General features: G+C 45.0%; 1 protein-coding gene and 1 long non-coding RNA gene across 3 annotated transcripts; one reads left to right on the forward strand and one right to left on the reverse strand.

Moving 5' to 3' along the window:
- Positions 1-304: 304 nt before the first annotated feature.
- Positions 305-14,781, reverse strand: ARF1 (ARF GTPase 1). Its single transcript, XM_072854876.1, has 5 exons — positions 14,642-14,781; positions 4,533-4,712; positions 3,717-3,827; positions 2,932-3,056; positions 305-1,871 (listed from the first exon to the last, which is right to left on the reverse strand). The coding sequence occupies exons 2-5, from the start codon at positions 4,678-4,680 to the stop codon at positions 1,710-1,712; spliced, it is 546 nt and encodes a 181-aa protein (XP_072710977.1). The 5' UTR covers positions 4,681-4,712; positions 14,642-14,781; the 3' UTR covers positions 305-1,709.
- Positions 14,671-21,845, forward strand: LOC140648601 (uncharacterized). 2 transcript variants are annotated; one of them, XR_012041293.1, is made up of 3 exons: positions 14,671-14,801; positions 16,180-16,515; positions 16,664-21,845. It is a non-coding gene; the product is annotated as an uncharacterized lncRNA (long non-coding RNA). The 2 variants fall into 2 exon arrangements; XR_012041294.1 differs by having other exon boundaries at positions 14,681-14,801; positions 16,236-16,515.
- The last annotated feature ends 1,480 nt before the right edge of the window (positions 21,846-23,325 follow it).

A 23,325-nucleotide genomic window follows, 5' to 3' on the forward strand; every position in this document is an offset into this window, starting at 1 on the left:
GGGATCAGCAGGAAGAACAATCCGTTGTGGGAAGTGATGGGACTACACAAGAAGCTCAACAGATGCCCTTGAGGCAATGAAGGGACTCCAGCAGAAGCCAACTATCACCAGCCGACAGGACCAAAGAACCACTGCCCACCCCTTCACCTGCAGGAGTCCAACCAGGAATGATACATTATTTGGAAAATACGGGAGATGAGCTGAAATTTTCATGCAAGTTGTGACGTGGCAAAATGCCAGTTGGATTTGCATTAATCTAGCACACGGTACTGTACAAAGATGATACAAAACAACATGATACCAGTGCAAGTTTCATGAAACTTTTTATTCAACAAGTATTTCATTATGATTCTGCCAAGATGATCAAATGAACAGCAAGGCATAAAAAACATGAAATAGTTAAGAGATTTTATTCTAATAGCTTTAATTACAGTGCTTGTTTGTCGAAATGAAAACTGAAAACAAGTATACAAAACAGTTGATTACTAATGTGTATTGAAAGCAATAAAGGTTTCCACAACACTAAATAAACCAGTTCTGATAGTTCCTCAAGTTAAAGTTTAACAGCTCCAGCTTCTTCAGTGTTTATCAAAATACAAAAGAAAAGTAAAGAGGTCTTTTTTTCTGATGGCAAATCTGAACCTTGCAGTATGAGGGATGCCAAGGGTTTTCACACATATACAGATATGGGATTGTTCCAAAATGGGATTGAATACTTCTAGAGTGGAATGACTCTCCAAACTCTCATGCTTTTTCTTTTCCCTAGACACTATACATAGATGTTTGGTGTTTTTCATGGCAATTCTTACGTTAAGTACAGTACTTTCTGCCTATAGAGCTTAGGACTAGTACAGGCTGTGCTTTCTGTGGAAAGGTTTGCCTTTTGGAGTGGTTTACACACAAGAAAAGTACAAAACACTTTTGACAAATACGACAGGCTAAAAATGTGACTTCTGGAAATTATTAGAGTTCAATGGAAGTGATAAATCTCACCTGAACCAAGTTAGCATGAGCCTGCAAGCTCATCTAAACCAGGTCCAACAGATCTTTTAACGAATATGAACAAATATGAGCACATACCATGAGCTACAGAAAGAGCCAGAGAGCTATTAGTTATGATATGTTCTTTAACCAGATGAAGCTAATTGGGTGTCGATCACTGCTTCACCATTTCAAAAGAAAAGTCACCACATTAGAGCTAGAACAGCAGAAGCTATGTCAAACGTTTGTATGTTGAAGTGTTTTTACTTTTCCTTGACTATTTAAAAAAATACAGAATTCAGGTTAAAAACCAACCACCAAAATGGATCTCACAGATCTCACAACCCAACCGAGATAGTATTCAGCTCTACTGCACAAGGACCACTGGCAACCCTTATGTTAATCCACTTAAATCCCTTCCAAGTACTAAACAGTGAGTTGATTCTTTACAATAAAAAAGCTGAGTAATATTGCATAGGAGTACCAGAAACTGCCTCATTGGAAACAAAAACTATTTACATTAAATAAGAAACCTAACTGTTTTCAGGCTTGTATTTGCCACATTTACAGCATGATGCAATATATACTGTGACAAAAGAAATGAAAACAGCTTCCGGCACTCAATACCACAAAGTAGCACAGTTTGCCACATTAGAGTAAAGCAAAGGGCGAATAGGAGGAAATAAGAGGGACGGGTGGAAAAAGAGGGAAGAGGAAGGTTTATGGTTTCATTTCTGGTTTCGGAGCTGATTGGACAACCAGTCCAGTCCTTCATAGAGACCGTCTCCACTAGTGGCACAGGTTGCCTGGATATACCAGTTCCTGTGACGAAGAGAATGCAGTCCAAGTTTGTCTGTGATTTCTGCTGCATTCATCGCGTTCGGCAGGTCCTGAGGGAAGGAAGAAGAGTCATTTTCTCCCCTACTTGCTGAGAAGAAATGCCCACCTCCCTAAACCTTTTTTGATCATCAGCTTTAAAGCCGTTAAAAGAAAGTTAAGAGCTCTTAGAGCTTCTCTTTCAGAAAAAAATCAGTGGACTACTTCTATATTCAAGCCATTTCCCCTATACCGACAAAAGTCTCAAAGGTTTAACAACATGATCAAAAGCACATATTATGGAATATTTCTCTTCAGAAAACAGAAGCGAGACAGCTGACATTTGGATCAAGTCATCAAAGGTTGTTTCCTTCACTTTCCACTCAGGAAATGTTTTCTGCGACTGCAGTTATAAATTAAGATCAACTTTTATCATAAAGTAGTACTCAGCTTAGTACTGCTTCTGTTCATAGTCCACCTTTCTTGCTCCTAGACAAGACTTATGGCTTCTTTACCCTTCACAACTGAGCCTGTGCAATCAATGAAGCAGGATGCTATTCCTGCTCTAAGTTTACTAGTCATATTTAAGACCTTCAACATTTGGGTTTAAGCTACTAAGGCCTTTATACAAGCAATAAAAGGCAGAACTCTCAGCTCACTTTGTGGCCTAGAAGAGTTACGGCTCACAGGTCAACACAAATACATTAAAAATCAGCCCAGTGCTTCCACCAACACCAGCAGTGCCCTCAAACACCCCGACTGAAGAATTCAGGGATGTTCTGGCATTCTGGCCTTCCTCTCTGTTTGGAGGAAGCTCAGGCAGGTGCTGTACTTGAGCCAAGCCAACCTTAAAAATCAAACTGGTAGAATTCTTCCCTAAAACTGAAAATACAAGAATTTCTATTAGGCAAGACTGTTTAGAAGGATGCTCTGTTCAGATGAGAACAGGGTAATCTATGGATTTGCTGTCTTCAACAAATCTATGGGTTGTTTGTCTTCAACAAAACTGAATGGACATTTACTGAAAGCTTATCTATTATTACACTTGAAAACATGAACATCAAGATCTAGCACTCACAAGTACGTTGTATGTTTTCAAGAGTTCTTACAGAAAGACACCTTTCTTGGGCATACCTGTTTGTTAGCAAACACTAATAAAACAGCATCTCTAAGCTCATCTTCTGCCAACATTCTCATAAGCTCTTCTCTGGCCTCGTTCACTCGTTCTCTGTCATTACTGTCAACCACAAAAATCAGACCTAAAAATAAGCAAACACCAGAAGTTATTAACAAATGATGAATACTTCTGGAGGTCAGAAGTAAGCTTTGAAGAGAAAATAATGCAAAATAATTCCGTATATATCAGAAAAATACAGTTTTCTTATTACTGTAATTTCATGTCTAAGAGAAAGTCTGTTCTTGCTGAAGGCTGGTGAAAGCGAGTGTTAGTTTGCATTTGTGTTTTTGGAACACTTGTGCACTTCATCTACATAACCACTTGATATTTTCCAGTGAGTAGCAACTCTTGAAACCCTGTGACAGGACTCAAATGCATGCACGCACATTATAAAGGCGCAGCAGTGGAAGAAGTGACAAACTCTCAGTTCATGGGGCTATTGGAGTTTATAGTAGAAAACTCTGCTTTGAAGCAAAGGCAGAGAGCTGTGACGATTACAGAAGAAAAGCAAAAATTCTGAACTCACTCTGAGTCAGGTGGACAAGGAAGACTGGTTTCTAGATTTCTTCCCGCCCCTCTTTGAACCTGCACTAGCTTAACAGAAGAGCCAGAGCAGCACACAAACACACCCTTTTATAATAATAAATACCCCCCCCCCCCCCAAACTCACAAGATTATCATAATAAGGATATTTTAAAAACTTTAGATTCTGGAAACCTGTGATTTAAGCATTCAGACTCACCTTGTGTGTTCTGGAAATAATGGCGCCAGAGTGGTCTGATCTTATCCTGGCCACCTACATCCCAGACTGTGAAGCTAATGTTCTTGTATTCTACTGTTTCCACATTGAAACCTAAAATAGAAATTGTGGCAAGAATCTCAGTTAAACATAGTTGGCCCTGGACCTATTGTATTTACCAAGTCACACCCAGAATGTCATCACTGAAAAAGCTATCTTAAAATTTAAATCTACTTTAAATAAGCAGAATCCTACACTGAAGCCCTCAAAGCAGACAAACACAGGTTCTCTAGAACTCCTGCTCCCACGCCCCCCACTGCAATCAAACTAATGATCAACAGCTGTAATTGCTACCTGAGCAGCTACAAAATGCAGAGCAAACTATGTTGCATCAAAAAACCCTGGGCTTTAAGGACTGCACATAAGGTTGTCTCTGATCACACAGTTCTCAGTTACCCTCAAAAAAAAAAAAGAAAAAAGAAAGGGTGTCACCCTCTGCTTCTCAGTCTAATCTACTTGATGCCACCACACACTTAGGAGGGCAGACTGCCTTCTGTGGCCCATAAAGGGTTATGCCACAAGTGACTGAAGAGAGGGAATGGAGAGAAAAAACAGCCTCATGTAATCTCCTCCCATGCTGGAAAATTTGGCTGTGCCATCTTCATACCATGGATTTAGCAAGTGTTTGTTCTGACAGTCAAGTTGGGGCACAGCACTAAGTCACTTAAATCAACAGAGTGGCAGCTGAGATAAGATACTGCTGTGAACAGTAAGACCCAGATCTCAAAGCGAGCAGTTATATAAATGCAAAAATCTTACCTATAGTAGGAATAGTAGTTACTATTTCACCAAGTTTAAGTTTGTACAAAATAGTAGTCTTTCCTGCAGCATCCAGACCAACCATTAGAATACGCATTTCTTTTTTGCCAAAAAGGCCTTTGAAGAGGTTAGCAAAAATATTTCCCATGCTTGAGATATGTTCTCACTGGCCAGTGAAGTCTAGAGGAAGAAGATCACAGTATCACTCATGAGTTACCAATGGCTATGTTCTGACCAGGGCATAATCAAGAAACAAAAAAAAGTATCGGATAATATAAATTCTTCAGATGCCCCCAACCACCACTGTACATTATTTTTCCCCATACTGAAGCAATACAAAAGATGAACAGATACACCAAAACTTACTCCTTATAAAAAGGCATTGCTCCAAGTGCTTTAAATCTTTCAAATACTCTTTCAGAGATTTTAGCATTAAATGCTGTTCTCAAACTTTTGTTTGCAAAATTCATGGTTTGCTTTCAACGCAACTGACCACTTGAGGTACTTCGTCCCCCATTATGAGATAATTTATCTGCAGCCTGAAGTGTCACCATAAAACACATCTTTTTCTAATTGATCTGCAGTTAAAAAAGTTTTAAATGTGTTCTCATCCCTTTGCAGCTTAGTGCACCAAAGCTGATCCTTCTTTTGCAAAGGAAACTCAGTCTGTTGGATTCTCTCCTACTCAAAACAGTTTCCTTCCTCTCAAACGCTACGGAAATGGCCTGTGAATACAATGTAAACGCAAATCAGTATTTTACCTTCATTAACACTGGAGACCTTCTCTAGGAAGCAAATCCACGTTTACTAAATCTTAACTAAAATCAATAGCCACATTAAAAGAGGCAGGCTTAGAAATGAATGCTTCTTCCTTCACTGCAAACACTTCTGCTTGGACACTCAGAAGCGATTAACATCACCAGGAGCTTCCTGTTTCGGAACTGGAGAGACTGCCTCTCCACTCCAGCCCTCACAGACACTCCCTGTGCCCTTGGAACGGGATCCACCCCACCACAACTTGTCCACTTCTTCCCTTCTTCCACAAATATCCCCTCCTTCCCAAACTTCCTACTACACAGTTTACAGCGAGTTTGAAATTGCCAAGAGAACTATTATTCTGCTCACATAAGACGTGAAAAAAAGCAGCCTGAAAGCAGGGTGTAGATGAGGTTACATGGCGATAGTAACGATTCACACCTCTACTGCTGCTTTGTCTAGGAGCTCTGAAATGTCAGTTTGAAAAGACTGAGCCCAACTGAAACTACAAGCTTAAGGCAGTAGGAGCATGTACAGCCAAGACGGGTAACATTCGAAGGATGGGTTTCCTGTAAACCAAGTCACACAATTTAAAGCACAATATGAAGTCTGAATCATCTCTTGAAGATATTCTGTATTGCATGATGAAGCTGTGTGCTTGAAGCAAAATTCTCACTGGAAATAGACTTTACAGAATATCTAAATTAAAACAAGCTTTGAACTGAAAAGTGTACCACAGAACAAAAATCTCATCCAGCTCTGTTTAGCTTTATCTCAGGGATATATGAAGTCTGGCTTCCTCGCTCAGCACTGCAGAAGGCCTAAGCAGTTCTGCCCTTTTCAGAAAGCTTTGCTGGATACAATTTTTAACCCAAACGTTAAGCACTGTAACATTAACTAAGTCACATGCCTTAGCACAAGCAGCTCCACAGTGAAGTTCAGAGTCCACTCCAGAGTTCCTGAATAACATCAGTCACCACTTCAACTTGCTGAAGTAACTGGAGTCAAAGATTCATTTATTTTATATGATTGAAGCTCAATGCAATTGAAACTTTAAAACTAAGCTCATCTATAAGCCAGACAGGGCAGCTTGGGAATTAAAACCAAACAGAAGTTTTAAAAGTTCTATTATTCCACCATTTCTTTCATATTTCTGAAGCACGATCATGAATATTCAGCTCCCACTTGAATATATGAAAGCTGTATAAACAGGAAAGTTAATTAGGAAGTAGAGAAAACAGTTTTGCTGTAGTCCCTATTTATCCAAATCACGCACACAGCAGGAAATCTCACTCCCCAGCCCACAACAGCAGCTCTTGCTGGGCTGGAGGGGAGGGAGGCTGTAAAGCTTCCCTTTGTCCGCCTGCTCATGCCACCTCTATCTTCTACTTCACCTGAAAAGCAGTAATCAGGGTTGAACTGTGACCTTGTACCAGAGCTCTTGTAACCCTCCAAAATGAAGTGTAAAAACTTTTGTAGCAAGAGAACCTTACAAGCCCTCCAAAAGAATGCATTTCTTTTGTTTCTGCATGTTTAAAAGCATAATAGGTTATTAAATGCTTCAATCAATAGCAGTAATCCGGTAACACAGCAAAATCTTAGCATTTACATCCATGACATCTTTCCACACCCTGGAGAAGTTGCCGTCTGCTGAACAAGTTGCTTACACTTGGCACTAACAGTAGTGAATCCCATTAGATCCTTGTTTTCCTGGCAGCTATTTCCAGGTCAGGTCTGCCCTCCACCACTGAAGCTGCTTTTATACCACTCATCCTCCCAATTTTACTTTTTGAAGAATAATAAGTTAAGATACATTTAAGCACTTGGATTCCATTTCCTTCTGGTTCTCTTCCACACTCCTACCATCTAAACCACTTCTATAACTTATTTGGTACTTCAGGGTAGGCGACATTGCAGAAAGTGTGATTTATTTTTACAGGCAGTGTAGTTTACAGCCCACCCCTGCAAGACAAGCGTGTTTAGATGTTGACCAGAAAGTAGCAGAATCATTGCTGTCTAAAAGAAAAATACTAGGAGAAACCCATCTGCAGAACTCCCACAAACTGCTGTGGTTCCCACCAGTGACTTGTTGGATGCTGCTGGGGCAAAAGAGAGGGTCTCCATCTTCACCATCGGTGGGACCATCCTCTGACCAGCAGCTAGAGGTGTGTTAATCTATTGCCACAGAAAAAGAAATCACACTCCCACATTTTTGTACATTACACCCCTCTGCTTGCACTGTCCCTGCCAGTATTTCATTACTTTCTATTATCAAAGCAAAAGCACCGAGTTCCTTCCCCTTTATTCATTCCCCTTGATGAATACAATCCTCAACCAAATCATCATCACAACTGTGACCAGCCATCAGGTCTCTGCATTTTAGACCATCCGTACTGTCAAACAGCGTAGACGCTACCACAGCAGAAACTGCCGCGACAGTTTAGAGCTGCATCCCAGAACTTCGCTGCCACTCATTAATACAACTCAGCTGAGGGATCACGCAATTACTTCCACTGTACTTCAGAGCTGAATCTGCTTGCTTTAATTCTAATTTCAGTCCACTAGTTGGACCATGAGAACTAACATACACAGTCTGAAAATATGAGGAAATTTAAGACCCTTTTAGGATAACCAAGCAACCCTGTTGTTTTTCAGGCATCTTCAACAATCGAATCTTTGCAATCGATATCAAGACTTGCCAATATATTGCCTATATTCTAGACTGAAGCTTAACTTTCTCTTTTCTTCAACTCAAATGTCGCCAGTAATTGCTACACTGATCATTTTAGAAGCACAAGTTTAATGAAATGCCTGAAAACATAAGACTATGGCTTGCGAACTGCTTGTAGTACTTCAGCACATCTTCAAAAGAGCTACCTATCTATCAGGCTAAGTAGGAAGATTTGTCTGTGAAAGGGAACAATTTGAATAAACAGCACAAACTATTTTCACAAACTATTTTTGCAGAACATAGCATGTGTGCACGTTCCCTCAGTGCGACTTCGGCTTCTAGAAGTGGAAGCTCACCACTCAACAAACCCAGATCACCCCAAAACTGAACTGTCTGTATGACTCTTGTTGCTCCCTGCCCATCGAAGCCCTGAAGCACACCTTAACATAGTCTACTCCACCTCAAGATCCTCACAGCAGTAAAAACCTGTTAGGCAGGTTCAGGTAAGATATAATGTGCCATTGGTAAACAGCGAGAAAGGCATTCACTGGAGAAGACTGCAGTTTTGTTTCAGGAAACAAGGTATTTTCAGCAGCCTGTTTTCTAGTAAGTGATATGTTTAGATAAGCAATTAGGGGAACAGGCAGCCTTTTTCAGAAAGGCTTAATGTAATAAGTTAAAAATGAATGAGCATCTGCAATAGCAGGCAGCTTGGTGTCTGTTAAAGCAATACAGCCCATGAGTATGAACTAGAATTTGCTTTTATTAATTGTAGGTGGTTAGAATAAGAGCTCTGAGGAATATCTCAAGGCCAAAGATCATTCAACACTTAATCTTCTGCAGCATTTTATATTTAACTGTACGTTAATGCATTTTAATGTCATTTCATTCAGGCTGCTTATCTTGAGAAGTCAAATATGTTTCTTGACCTCCGAACTTCTTGGATGAACTGTTAGTTAACAAGCCATCCCACAGAAGTATGACCAGAAGGGTATGCCGTACATCAAAGAGCATAGCTACGTCTTGAAATCTCTGCATAACCTTAATTTTGCACTTCTGGAAAAGTTCTTTTTGACCACATAGCAATTAAACTTCACTGAGCCACGAGTTGTGGCAAATGGCACGGTTTCATTCAGGTTTACACCATTTCTTTAAACATACTATAGCAGACAAAAATCAGGCTAAGACAGAGGATGCCATATGCACTATTTAGTCAAATTATGCCAAATTATGCCAGTATAGAAACACATTTATTTTACTTCTACGGACCAGCACTTGCCACATAAGGCTCCCACAGTGAAAAAATAATGCTCCAAACTTTTCAAGTGGCATAACAAAACTTGCTGGGCACAATCATTTCGGCAATCTGTTCGGCAATAGTCAAAAAATACCAGCAGCGATGAAGGTCAGTCAAGAAAAGCTTAATTCTCTGTCCCTTCTCTGCACAGCACACAGATACAGAGGTACAGAGGGCATTTGTTGTCTCTGGGAACTATTACGTCTCCCTAGGATGTTCATATCTTGTTTTAAATGCCCGTTTCAAGGAGAGACAAACATGGTGCCACTACCAATGACATACTGCATTACAATTACAATCAGTCAAAATACTGATGATAAAGCACAAGCTAAAACCCCTAACAGTTGCAGTTTTACCAAAAAGCTTTTTCCTAGTAGTTTTCTGCACCTTGTTCTATTTGCTTAGACACCTATAGCAAGTAAAACTGGTGCGCTTATGAAGACAACTGATTTACTACCAAAAGCACATCTCCATTTGAAGGAAAGTCTACTCGACACTGGCCTAAGCATTAACTCTACCTAATACAATTAGAAAAACCCCAAACCCATAATTCCTAACCTGGTATTAACACACTAGTTTGATCAGTCACAGGACAACAAAAATCGATCAGTTTGTTATTTAACAGAAATATTGATTTGAAATCCAGTTATCACTAGTTGGCCTGTATCATGTTTCTAGTTTATGGCATTCTAGAAGGTTTTAAATTAAAATGTCAAGAGAAGAAAAATATTCATACAAAAGATCACCAAACCTATGTGTAAACAAGGGGTGAGAAAGCTTTAAAAAAAAAAAAGAGTTCAACAGCTGTTACTGTTGTTACATGCAAGAACAACTGGCAAATAATTTAAAGTGCAAATCTAACTTGGCAGCTTGTTCTTTACAATATAAAGCGTGATTTCAAAGAGAATGTGAGAAGTGATCCAACAAGAATAGAACACTGCTAAAATTTAGGATTAATCTAGGGCCACAGTATTTCACACCACCACTCAGCAGGCACAGTCAGTTAAGTACAGCTGCATTCTTTTGAAGTAATTTCTTTACAGGTTAAAGTGTTCTGTTACAGCAAATTTTGAAAAATGCTCTTGATCAAAACACTTCTTTATATAAAGCCAGGGTGGCCCAATACACAATTATTCCAGTACAGTTATATTCAACTATTTTTAGAAGTTGTTTACTGGCCTTCCACATCCAATAACCGAGTGAAAGATGACTACTCATCAACTCGAGCCCTTTAACTTTGGGGCCTTAACACTGGAATTTAGCTTAAATAATTTTGAGTTACCTGAGACTTTAGACCATACTAACATCACTAGGCATAGACTACGTGCAAAATTTAAGAGTAGCTAACCAGTAGGCCAGGTTCTTTCTTCACCAGGGGATTATCTTAGACTTAAATACCATTGTAATAAAGGCCACCTCAAGAAACTCTTCTCAGAGCTTTTCATTAGTAAGTCCCAACTCCTTTATAAGGGTGTGTTAACTGAGGAGAAAAAAACCTACCACTGCAACACTTCACCCCACTTCACGTTGGAGGTGCTTCTGCCAAGCATGAAATGGAAAAGGTGCCCTAAATGATCATAACCTTGTTATTTGTCTTTTAGGAGAGGTTAGAGGAAAGGTACTGGCATTGAAGCGTCATGTGAAATAAAAATTAAAGATATATAACTGTACTTGCATCTAAAGAGGCATAGTTGGATTTGGCCACCAAAGGCTTGCAGTGACCACTAAAAAGCGCCCAGATGCACACTGCATGTTCAAGGCAGATGGAGGACAAGTCAACTGCAAGTGAGAAGCTAGGTGAAAGAAAATCCCAGAGAGAGCTACTCCTTATCTGGCACCTTCGTTCAACGCAAGTAGGTTGAACACTCTGCTGCCTATACACATTACCCAGATAGTGCATTTTCCATATGCTGTACATTCTCTTGAGAGCACTGGGCTCAGAGTGGCAGGAAAACAGAAAATATTTCCATTTACAAGATCAAAACAAGGGCAAAAGAGGGAACATTTCCTTTGGGGTCATGCCTATTTCTCAGACACAAGAACAACTCACTCCTAAAATACTTGTCAGAATAAAAAAAGTCAGTATCAAGCAAAGAGGGCAGGCTGTTTGACTTGGTACTCAAAACCCAAATCAGAGTTATTCCCTTATTCTCACCTTCAAGCAGGGGGAGCAAGCTATTTCTGTTTCACAGTGAAATCTTAAACTATTTTAAGCAGTTATACACTACCATGCATAACTCAACAGCATGCAAACCAACACACAGGAAAAACATATACCTGGTCTGAAAAATATTTTATTTAAAGGATAGGTTGACAGGTGGAAAAGTACAGAAGGAGTCACTTTTAGATAAAGCACATCCATTACCGCCCTGCGGACTGCCTGTAGATACTCAGGAAATATAGCGGTGCCGACAATGTAGTTGTGACACACAAGTTTGGACTGCGACTTCTATTCACCTGTTAAACGATGGGTATACTGTTGTGAGAACTGGTTACTACAAAGCATTTCTTTTCAGATAAGCATTGCACAGGTTTGAGGCTGAACTATTCACCAGTTCAAAATCTTAAATTTTAAGCCAAATATCCTGTTATTCATTCCCAGTAACTGGGCAGTAAGTCAACATTTGCACTCATAGTAGAAATGGCAAGAACTCACACGAGAGCTTCGGTAATGAAACTGGCTTTTGGTTTGGGGAAAATGTCAAAGGAGAGCCTACACAGCTAGTTGTTAGATACAAGATCAGTGTATGAATAAGAGCTATATTAGACATGAGAGTTTTATTAGAATTGAAACATCAGCAGAAGTAGTACCATAGTCCTTCAATATTTGCATGTATTAGAAACAAGAAATAAAATTGGATACTCACAAGCAGAAAGAAAAAAATGCTGAATAACACAGAAAAACAGCTGCTGTAGTAGGAAGCTGATTATAAACTTCTTTACTCATCAGTTAAATAAAGGAAATAATGGCTGAGGACAGTGCTAGCTCTAATACAAGCTCTATAGCATTCCAGTAGCAAAACTTTCAAGAGATTTCTAAAAAAAGCATCAGAACTACTCCTTTTCAGAAAAAGTTAACTTATGTTCACCAAATTTATCCCCTCTAAGGCAATCTAGATGCTTGTGAGGGCTGTTGAAATCCACAGACTTTCAAGCAAGAATTTTTATCTTTACATATCTCAGCAGCTTTTATTTCTAAAGTGATCTTTTATTTTTAAAGAAAGGTGGTTCTTTAAACTTCACCACTGCAAATTCAGCTGGAATCTTGGGTTGTGAGCTTTTCCTCCTTCCACCAATTAACATAATCAATAGCTTATCTGGCAATTGTGCCTCAATTGTACAAATGCTACTGCTTAAAGCAGGTTTTCAAACAGGAATAAATGGAGAACAAAATTTGGTGAATTGTAAGGACTGGAATCCAGCCCCCTACTCCCACACACACTTTGTTTGCCTTGAAAAGCTGTGACTAGTCCTGCCCTCCACTTGGTCAGCATGACTAACACACACAGGGAACTACGCACACCGAGCAAAAATGCACCACTCCTGCCCAGTCCTTCTCAGATTCTGACTGTATTTCACAACTAGGCAACCTTAAAAATTCAGCAAATGCCTCAGACCATCGGGGACTGATTTATGTTCAGGTGATTGCCTTTTAATATCATCCAGCAACTATTATGTATATCACAGACTATCACAGCAGCAAAGGCTGTTCTGAGTGGAGATGACATCTGCTTGAGCCATTTTTCCTCCTGATGCACTACCACAGTAGAAGCGTCAACAAACTTGGCAAAGCAATTGAGTTTAAGAGGTTCAAGTGAGGCGAGTTTCCTCACCCTTTCACCCAACGTAATTACAACAGGGAAAGCAGTCCAACAGGGTTCTCAAGCACTGCAGACGTGTTTTTAACAAAGGAAGTCAGCAGCATCATACCTGCCTCGTAAACTTCCCTTTCAGAGAATCCCCTTCTATATCTGTAAGGCTGTGAGTACTTATACTGACAATTTGATTATAAAACCCACGAACAAAAGCCAAAAAGAAATCCTCTAGTTCAGCTACAGTTCCTTTTTCCGACAGAAGTGCTCCAAATCAGTAGCAAAAACAGTAATAACGACATTGCCAAATGACCTTGGACAATTTACTTTGACTTATTTGCCTGAAAAATAAGGCTAATAGAATATCCTGCAAACGGGTGTTGCAAGTCTTGCGGCTTGCAAAATAAAGTTTAAAGTATTATACAAATAGTTCGCATTTTCGTTTTTGACAAAGCTACGTTTCAAAACAAGACCTCTGGATACAACTCTAATCAACCTGAGGAATTTGGTTTGGCAAGAGCCTAGCAAAGCAACAAGGTCAATGTCAAACACAACATTTAGGCAGTTTTATGACCCAGCAGAGTTTTAGTCGTGCTCTGCTGGGGCAAACGGACTCCTCCGTGAAAAGGTTCACTAGCTGGCCTATCACTTTATCAGACAGAGATTATCGGCCAAAGCATTACGTTAACTACTCAGACAAACAGGATATATAGTATTTTCAGACAGAATATAATATCCTCTCACCGGGAGCTGCTATGCCAAGGAAAACTGATCTCCTAGACCATCAAACCCAAGCCGTGGATGGCAAACAGAGTTTGCCTCAGGCTAAAGCTCAACTTCTTACCATCACCCCCTCAGCCCAGCAGAAAGCCCTACTCAGCAGCCAAGGGCTTACAGGAAAACAATCGCTCTCCTACGAGTTTCATCCAAGCCTCATTTCCCCTACCGGGCTACCAGATCTCGGAGATCCGCTACGACGAGGGTTTTCGCGGGGAGAGGAAAACGAGGAAATACCTCTCTCCTCAGACCCGTTCACGGGCGGGGCAGAGGCCGGAATGAGCGAGTTTGGGGAAGGGAGGAGAAGCCCATCCCGCCGCATCCCGTCCAATCCCTCCAGTAGGGGGAGCGGCGCCGGGCCTTGTGCAGCTGCCGGGGAGTTGGAGCGGTCCCCCCCTCCCGCCCGTGCCCACGCCACCCTCGGCAGGGAAACGAAAGGGCTGGCGCCCGCCCCGGCCCAGCCACCCAGCCCCAAAGGCGTAAGGCGGGGGGGTGGGCGGATGGGGCAGCGCCCCAGCCAGGCCCGCCGCTCCCCAAGGCCTGCGCTGCGGCCTGGCTGCGGCTTCCTCCTCCCGCCGGCAGCCGCCGAGCGAGGGCGGTGGTGGGGAGAAGAAGGAAGGACGGAAAGAAGCGACGGGGCCCGCTCCCCCTGGGCCCGCCGCCCTCTCCCCTCAGCGCCAAGGCCGCGGTGCCTCATACCCGGCGGCCGCAGGGTGTGGGCGGGGGAGCGGGGCAGCGGCGGGCAGGAGGGGAAGGGGCTGAAGGGAGGGAAGCGGGAAGGTGTCGGTGAACCCACCGGCGTCGGCTGCTGCCCCGGGCAGTGGGTCTGGCTGTCCTCGGACTGTCCCGCTCGGAGCCGGCTCCCCCCTGCGCCTCTCAGCCGCTCTCCGCCCAGGCACACAAGATGGCGGCGCTCGGCGGCCACGTCAGTGCCAGCCCCGCGCGCGGCACCACGGGTAACCGAGGAGGGCAGCAAGGGGCGGGGCCGAGCGGGGAATGGGCGGGGCTACGGCAGGGAACCGCAGCGCTGGAAAGGCGGGGGGGCGGATCCCGCCGCCTGACCACGCCCACTCCCTGACCACGCCTCGACGCCCCCTTCCCCCGCCGGCTCGTGACCGGATGCGGCGCGGGCGGCGCGGGGCGGGGCGCGTGCGGGGGCTGTGTGCACCGTGCACCGTGCAGCGCGGCGTGTGCGGGGCCGTGCATCCCCCCGGGGGCATGGGGCGTGGGGCGTGGGGTGGGGGCTGATGTGCAGCGTTACCCCCTGCCAAGGCGGGCAAGGATCCGCGCTGGGGTCTTGCAGGTGCCCTGCAGCATCGCTCCCACGCCTGGCCGCGCGGGGATGCACGCTTGCCTCGTGGGGCTTGATGCATGCATGCAACACGCTTTGCATGTGCCGCGCAGCGCTGCAAGCGTGCCAGGCTGCGTGGGAACACGTACGTGCCCCGTGGGACGTGGTGTGTGCACACCTTTTGTGGGGCCTGCGTGTGCTGTGCAGCGTTGCTCCGTATGCCAGGCTGTTTGGGGATGCGTGCGGCATCTGTGCCGTGCAGCGTTGCCCTGTGTCAGGCTGCGTGCTCAGGGATGTGCTCGTGCCTTATATATATACATCTATACATTTGAAAGCTGCCTCTGCATCCTGCCACGGCGTTCATGCATGTCTCATAGTGCTGGTGTGCCCCCCACCTTCACGGCTTCTGCATCTGCTGGTTGTCCACGTATTTACTGCGTAGGCACAGAGAAAGTCAACGAAAATCTGTGTGCTCCCCACCTTCACGGCTTCTGCATCTGCTGGTTATCTGAGTGTTTACTACGTAGGCATAGAGAGTCAATGAAAATCCTTCAGGCTCTTTAAATCAAAATAAAGCAGGACCCCAGGGAGGGCCCTCGTTGCTGGCTGCTCTGCTGCTGCTTCAGTTCACCTTTGAGACAAAACAGAGTGGATTTGGTAAAATTTTCACTGTTTCTCATGCTGGAAAATGCTAGACAGATGGAGAGGACCCAGAGGATGGAGTGCACTGGGTGTTGCTCCGGTCCCTCTGGTTTCCCTATGCAGGGAAAACCCCTTTTTTAATTTTTTCACCTTAATAATACACAGATGTGGGAGGGAATAGGTGAACATGGAGCAATTTTTTAATTCCACGTGGGGAAAAAAAAAAATCACATGGTTCGAAAGCTCAAGAGATCGGTGTAGAAATAACTGTTAGCGCATGTGCGCAATAAATTTAGGATTATTTCCTTTCTGTTTTGTGGTAACTTTAAGATAAATCGAGGGCGTGTGCTGTCCCAGGCTAAATACTAAATGCTAAATACTAAATACTTCCTTTATTAAAGACAGGAAGAGGAGTTTTGAAAGACAGCAAGAAGACATGAAAACTGCTTATTTCTAGATTTCCCCCTGATGCTGATAGGAAGTGAATACCTCGAAGGCCTCCGTCTCCCTGTCAAATGGTGTTGAAATTGCCCAGCAGCTGAAAATATTACACAGAGGCGAGAGAAGGCAGACAGACAGATGGACGTGAGCCCAAAAGCTTCTTTTCCTAAAAAATTGTGTCACGCGCAAGAGAGATGGCAGCAACAGGACTGAGAAATGCCAGGAGGGAGCCTGGGGTGGAGGCAAGATCTGCCCTGTGCTTCTTTCGGGGAGGCACCATCCCTGTGCATGAACAGGTATGAGTTAATATTATTATTATTTTACTTAATGAAGCACCTAAATTGCATTAAGATCTCCCCAGATAGTAAAAAATCAGCCGGAGCACTGACAGTCTAAGAAAGCAATGGCAAAGACCAAATTAACTTATTTTTTCCTGCACTGCAGAAGCCGACCTGTCTCAAACGGGGGATTTCAGGAAGAGAATAGCTGTTGTGGTGAACAGATTGCTGCCCACCTCGACGTCCAGGCATGGACAACTACCACTGGGATCGCAGATGTCCCCGTCCCTTCGGCGCGGGCTGTTTGTACAGCCCTGGGTTTGTGAACCGTTTGGGGCACGGCATCCTTCAGGACCTGGTTTAAGAGATAGCGAGTTGAACCTAAAACGCAAAGCGGGATTTAATCCTTCGGCAATGCCTTTGAGAAAGGAAAGGAGAATTTGCATTTGCTTGGGGCTTCTGGGGAATATCTGCCTCTGTCCTTGCTGGTTGGGGACATTTTGGGTGAGCCCTGGGGCAGGAGCTGTGCTGGGAGGCCACGCTCTGTGTCCCCATGTATAGGCTGATACAGGGAAGCTGCTCTCAAGGCAACAGCAAAACCCCGTTAATGCATTTATCCCCATCCCCAAATCCCCTCCCGGCCATAGCCGAGCCGAGCAACCGCTTATTTTACAGCCCTGTCTCCATGCCTGGACAGTGAACCAGATCAGGGCATTGCTCCGGGTAAAAATAACCCTTCTTTCCCTTTTTTTTTTTTTTTTTTTTTTCCCTTTTTGCTTTATTTTTAACCCAGAGCAGTTCCTCCTTTAGCTCACAGGGCTGGGGGGAGGAGAGGAGATGCTCATCCCACCATCCCATCACCTCCTGCCCTCCTCAGTGAATGATGGAGGTGCCAGCCGGGGTGCAGAGCGAGTTGAGGGAGGTTTATTTTATTATTATCATCTATGATATATGATTTCATTATTAGCATCTCGGTGGAGACCCGAGTCGACCCTGTGGCTGAGGAGCCAGTAGGAATTTGGCCCCGTTGGTCTGAGTCATTAATGACGGCTGCCGTGATGCAAGATGAACACTTTGCCCGGTGACTCATGACATTTATAGGAAGAAAGAGGCCCTAGGTTTTTTGCAGCTGGGAGAGCAGATGTGTCGCTTGTTTTCTCTTTTCTGTGAAAAACCAATGTGGGAGAAGGATGAAATGGGAAGGGATCCCTCGGGGTGGCTCAGCTCGTTTGCTGGGTGCTCCTGGGGTTACAAAAAGCCTTTTGGCTTTTCCTAGATGGCACCTTTGGAGCTGGAGAGTTTTCCTCCCTGCTGGGAGCCTCGGATGACAAATCTGTCAGCTGAACTACACCCTGTTCTCACTGCCTGTTGAAAAAAAAAATCAAAACCCAAGTGTTTCTGAAAGGTGTTTTTCTGAGGTTATAAAAATATCATCTGGAGTCACAAAGCGCTTGCCTGAGCGGTGCTTTTCTTTTTGCATCTGCCCCAGGAAAAAATACTGTGGGCTGGATTTACTCTTAACTCCAGGGTCCCCAAAAATAATCTTTTCCCCCAGTGTGGGCAAGTCGTCTTCATTGAGAAGATACTGCTTGATGATAATCTGCTGGTGACTGGTATCATGGGGTGGTGGAGACCTCTGAGCTGGCAGCAGCGATGTCCAGCCACCGAATCCCTCCTGGTATTGATGGTGAACTCATTTTGGGCTATTTTGGGGTGACACTGGGACGGGTGCCCATGTGCGAAGGGCTGAAGGACACCAGGGTCAATCGTTGCTCTGCTTTCTGCTGCCCTAAAGCTCCTACTCTGTGAGGCCATCTTGTTGGGTCGGGGATTTCTCACTTTTGAGTCTCTCACGTTGGGGTGAGAATTGCAGTTACTCACAGGAGCTGAGAAATTACCCCCCAACAGCAATTTGTTACCTTATCTACTGAAAAAATAGCAATTATTTCTTGGATTTGGCATCCTGGAATCACCTATAGGTGGGTCTGGGCTGTTGAAAAGCCAATAGATCTAGTCTTGCTGCTCATGTTTTACCATCCTGGCAGCAAAAGGAAGGTGGAAACAGGGAGAAAAGCAAGCTGAACTCTAAATGGCTCCCTTGATAGGCAGCAAAATAAGAATATTTGCAGCAAGAGCTTTCGTTTTGCTATGGTTTCTCCACTCAGAGCTGATTTAGGTGGCAGAAGGACTCGTGCAACCAGAGCGTTTTTGAGAGCATCTCAGATGTGGGACCGAAGCCTGGAGAGCAAACGAAGCAGATCGGCTCTCCGCTCCTGACACCAACTCCTGTGGGATCTTGGGCAAATTGCTGCAGCTGTCTCAGCCTCACTTTTTTCTCCTTAATTCTGAAATAGCTACACTGCGTGACTTAGTGACGTGCAGTGTAACCTGCCGGTGAGAAGAGCTTTGTATAACATCAGTATTGCTAATTGCTGACACCTCTGGATAAAGCTGTCAGCTGCAACCTGCAGTGGGATGATGCCCTGTTTGAGCAGCCTTGGCGATGTCTTTTGGTAGCGAGGGAAAACGGGTTAGAAAGGAAAGTTTGTTCCTCCGTGTCATCTATCCATCCCTCCTGCCTTCAGCTGCTAGAGGGCAGATGTCCCTGCTGAGCGAGTCCCTCAGCTCTTCCTCAAGTCAATGGAGACACAGAGGAGTGATTCACCCATCCCGCTCCAGACATCACCTCCAGTAGGTCTCCGTTGCCTGTTGAGGGAGGACTCCAGGGGAGATGTCCATGTTCGGCCAGTGGGATCCCTCCTGGGGTGGCAGATGAGGATTTTCCATGCCCCCCTCATCATTTCAACCTCAAGTACTTAATTTACTCAGCATTCGGGTTGGAAAATGCATGCTGGCAGGTTGCTTTGTCTGGAAACACGCTGCAACTTGCTCAGCCTGCCCCTGAAACTCAAATATCTGTGGTCGAGGAACACTCACTGGCTGCATCTTCTCTGCAGAGCACTTCAAATGTAGAGGTGTTACCACCAGCACCGATTACATCTGATGGCATTTTGGGCATCTGCAGCGGCAGCAGAGACACATTCCTGAGCATGCATCTCGGGTATCTTCACAAAGAGCTGCTGTCCTCTTCTCCCCTCCTTTTTAAGCAGCCAGGCCTCCCTGTGAAGGGGATGATGAGTCAAATTCACCAGCACGTGTGGGGAGATGCTGTGGCCACCAACTTGCAGCAGCTCCTGAATGCTCAGAGCTGTGAGCTGGGAGGCTGCTTGCGTTTTAGGAGTGAGCAATAGTGCTGGTATTTGAACCATGAGGGCCTCTGGTCTGGGGAGTTGAGCAGCTCAAGAATCAAGACCTGATATTGGTGTTGGTTGGTACTGTGAATGATTGGTCTCTCCCTCCACCTCCTCTGATTTTGGGTTTACTCCATGGCAGCATTTTAATGTTGGAGGTAACATGGCAGCGCTGCAATCAGACCCACACCGACAGAACTGCAGCTGGAAGTGCAGCTTCATCGGGTGTCCGGATCCATGGGGCTCAGGTCCACGTGGGGTGGAGATATGGACAAGCACCATTGTCCCCTGCCTTTGGGCATCCCCTAAGGATACCAGCCATTCCTCACCAGTGCTTCCAGGTCTTCATGGCAGGGCCATGTGATTACCCATAGCACAAAGTATTGGATGAGATCACGTCCTTAGGGATATCTGGTCTTCCTGGGACTCTCGAGGCTCACGCACAAAGATATTAACTCCTGTGACCTGGATAACCTTGAGCTACTGTGGGAATTAGAAATACCACCAACTGGGGAGTCATCTAAAGGTCCCACAGCCTCTCCTCTTTGGTGGCTGTGTGCTGCAGGCAGCCGGTTGCTCAATTTGTGATCTGATCCACTGTGCCCACCACACAGACACTGGGTCCCGCAGCTGGGGACGTCCTTCCAGGCACCACAGGGCCCAGAAGAGCAAGAGACCAAGCTGCAACCTCACAGTACTTGTCTGGGACAAGGGCTTCCTAAAGCATTGAAGAACGGAAAAGTTGCAACCATTATGGGAGGTCACAGGCCTCGTTTTAACAGCACGTTTCTAGACTGGTGTTGGTACAGCTTTGCCCTTGGCAAAGGGGTATCTCGTGCATCGTGACTTTGCACGAATGATGCATTGCTGTCCTTTGCAGCCAGCTCAGAGCTTGGATTCAACTTGGCTACACTGCCCACAGAGAGACCAGGCTCAGGCACACAAATTAGAAGTTAGTCCTTATCCACGGGGGACACGAAGCCCTTCAGGGGATGCTGGAATCCCTTACAGGAGTATGAACTGATGGTCCAACTCTGCTTGGGCTCAGTCTGCTCAGACTAACTTTATGGGCAAGTCTGGGTCAATGCAACTGAGTTCAGTAGGCAGTGCTCCCCTTCCAGTGAAGTCTCATAGGATGTGCTGAGCTGGGTCTGGTCTCTGGGACCAGTCTGGTCTCTGGTATGGGCAGTGCAGCAATGCCAGAGCTTATTCCCTTGTTTCATCCTACCCCCAGTCCATCGGACACTGCCAGAGCTATCCCAAGTTGTCTCCTGGAGGGTAGGTGCTCTCCAAGTATAAAGGCAAAAGTTGGGAGCATTAAAACGTCCCATTTGGAAAGCTTTGTGCAATTTTACGGAGCTCCATCAGGGAAAGCCATCTTATCCATCACCAGGGTACCACGCTGCCGTGTAGGTTTTGATGTGGCAAATATCCTTCTGCTTTTAATGCCCATGCACAGAAAACCTGGATTTTAAATGCTCAGCTGAAATATTTCACCTCTAGTAGCACAGCACTCTGAAATCCCTTGCTTTGCTAGCAGAGTTGCCACCTCTGAAACACTAATATTGTGTCCTGCCACCCCTGGCTTTTTCCAGCCAGGATTCTCAGTTAATGAGCTGTAAAAGAGGAGAGCGCTTCAGCTTTCCATATGAAGTCACTTGGCTACGGAGATCTAGAAGAAAATGTAACACCAGAGGTATTGAGGTTATTATCACAGTGTCTTCCTGGATGGGAATGAAATTTCGGTTGTTCTCCATCATCAAAACCTCATTAAGTTGCACAGCCACTAATTGATATGCCCAAACCTGACAACTTGCGTCAAAGGAGAAGACGGCAGTCGCCCTGGGACCTGCCAATCAATGTCACAGCCGTCCCAGGCCCACGGTGAACTTTGACCGCCTGCAAGAATGACGGTGATTGTTTCAGTTGCAAGGAGAAAGATGGAAACCAGCCTAATTATAACATCAATGTCAGGTCACATACCCCCACTGGACACCTGTGTGATGGAGGAAAAAAAACGCCAGACAGCAGCTCTTGGGGTCCAGCTTTTGTGAAACTACTCGAGATGTCGTGGCCGCTCTGGGTTGTCCAGGCTGGAACAACATACCTTTTAAGAGCTTTGTTCATCCAGCATAATTATTCTGGAAATCTGACGATGCACATTGCAGGAAAATTGCAACTGGTGTAACAGCAGGAGTGAGAAAGGCCAATGTGCAAGGGAAATCCTGGGCTGTTTGCAGCAAGGTTTGCAAGGCAGAAGGAGTTGGAGTCAGGAGGCTGCTGGAGGAAGGACCATAGAGAAGGCATTGGGGTTAGGAGAAAGGTATGGTACTGAAAGGAGGTAAAAAGGTGATGAATGGCTAAGTCACTGCAGGACGGGATAATTTCATCTCATTTTGTGTCTCTACAAGGTAGTGATCCCCTGCCAAGTTCATTCCCTGCTCCCTTTTATCATAGAATCATAGAATGGTTTGGGTTGGAAGGGACCTTTCAAGGTCATCTAGTCCAACCCTCCTGCAATGAGCAGGGGCATCTTCAACTAGATCAGGTTGCTCAGAGCCCCGTCCAACCTGACCTTGAATGTTTCCAGGGATGGGGCATCTACAACCTCCTTTTACAGTCACTGCAGAGAAACAGGGACCTGAGGGTGTGATTCGACCACCCTTTCCTAGGTACCTGAGATGAGCTGGGCCTTCATCTCCACCAGCAGGACTGACTCGATCTCCCCAGGGGTCTGGCTCCAGTGGAGATGTCTACTTCCTAGGAGATGAGGCCCTGAGCAACCTGAGCCAGTGTTGAATTTAGCCCTGCTCTGAGCACTGTTGGGCCAGAGACCTTCAGAGGAGCCTTCAGTGTCAATTGGGCATTGCTGTCTTCATTTAATCAGATCTATGTGGCAGGAGAAAAAAGAACAAGGCTAGAGGGATGACTGGCTGGATGGCCGAGCCCAGAGTGTTGTGGTGAACAGAGTTAAATCCAGTTGGCGGCCGGTCACAAGCGGTGTTCCCCAGGGCTCTGTGTTGGGGCCAGTTCTGTTTAATATCTTTATCAATGATCTGGATGAGGGGATCGAGTGAGCCCTCAGTAAGTTTGCAGATGACACCAAATTGGGTGGGAGTGTTGATCTGCTTGAGGGTAGGAAGGCTCTGCAGAGGGACCTGGACAAGCTGGATCGATGGGCAGAGGTCAATTGTGTGAGGTTCAACAAGGCCAAGTGCAAGGTCCTGCACTTGGGTCACAACAACCTCATGCAACGCTATGGGTTGGTGAAGGGTCTGGTGAAGGGAAGCTGGTGAAGGGTCTGGAGCACAAGTCTGATGAGGAGCAGCTGAGGGAACTGGGATTGTTTAGTCTGGAGAAAAGGAGGCTGAGGGGAGACCTTATCGCTCTCTACAACTACCTGAAAGGAGGTTGTAGTGAGGTGGGTGTTGGTCTCTTCTCCCAAATAACAAGCGATAGGACAAGAGGAAACGGCCTCAAGTTGTGTCAGGACAGGTTTAGATTGGATATGAGGAAGAATTTCTTTAGTGAAAGGGTGGTCAAGCATTGGAACAGGCTGCCCAGAGACATGGTGGAG

Source organism: Ciconia boyciana, chromosome 2, assembly GCF_034638445.1.
Source record: "Ciconia boyciana chromosome 2, ASM3463844v1, whole genome shotgun sequence".
Taxonomy (NCBI): Eukaryota; Metazoa; Chordata; class Aves; order Ciconiiformes; family Ciconiidae; genus Ciconia; species Ciconia boyciana.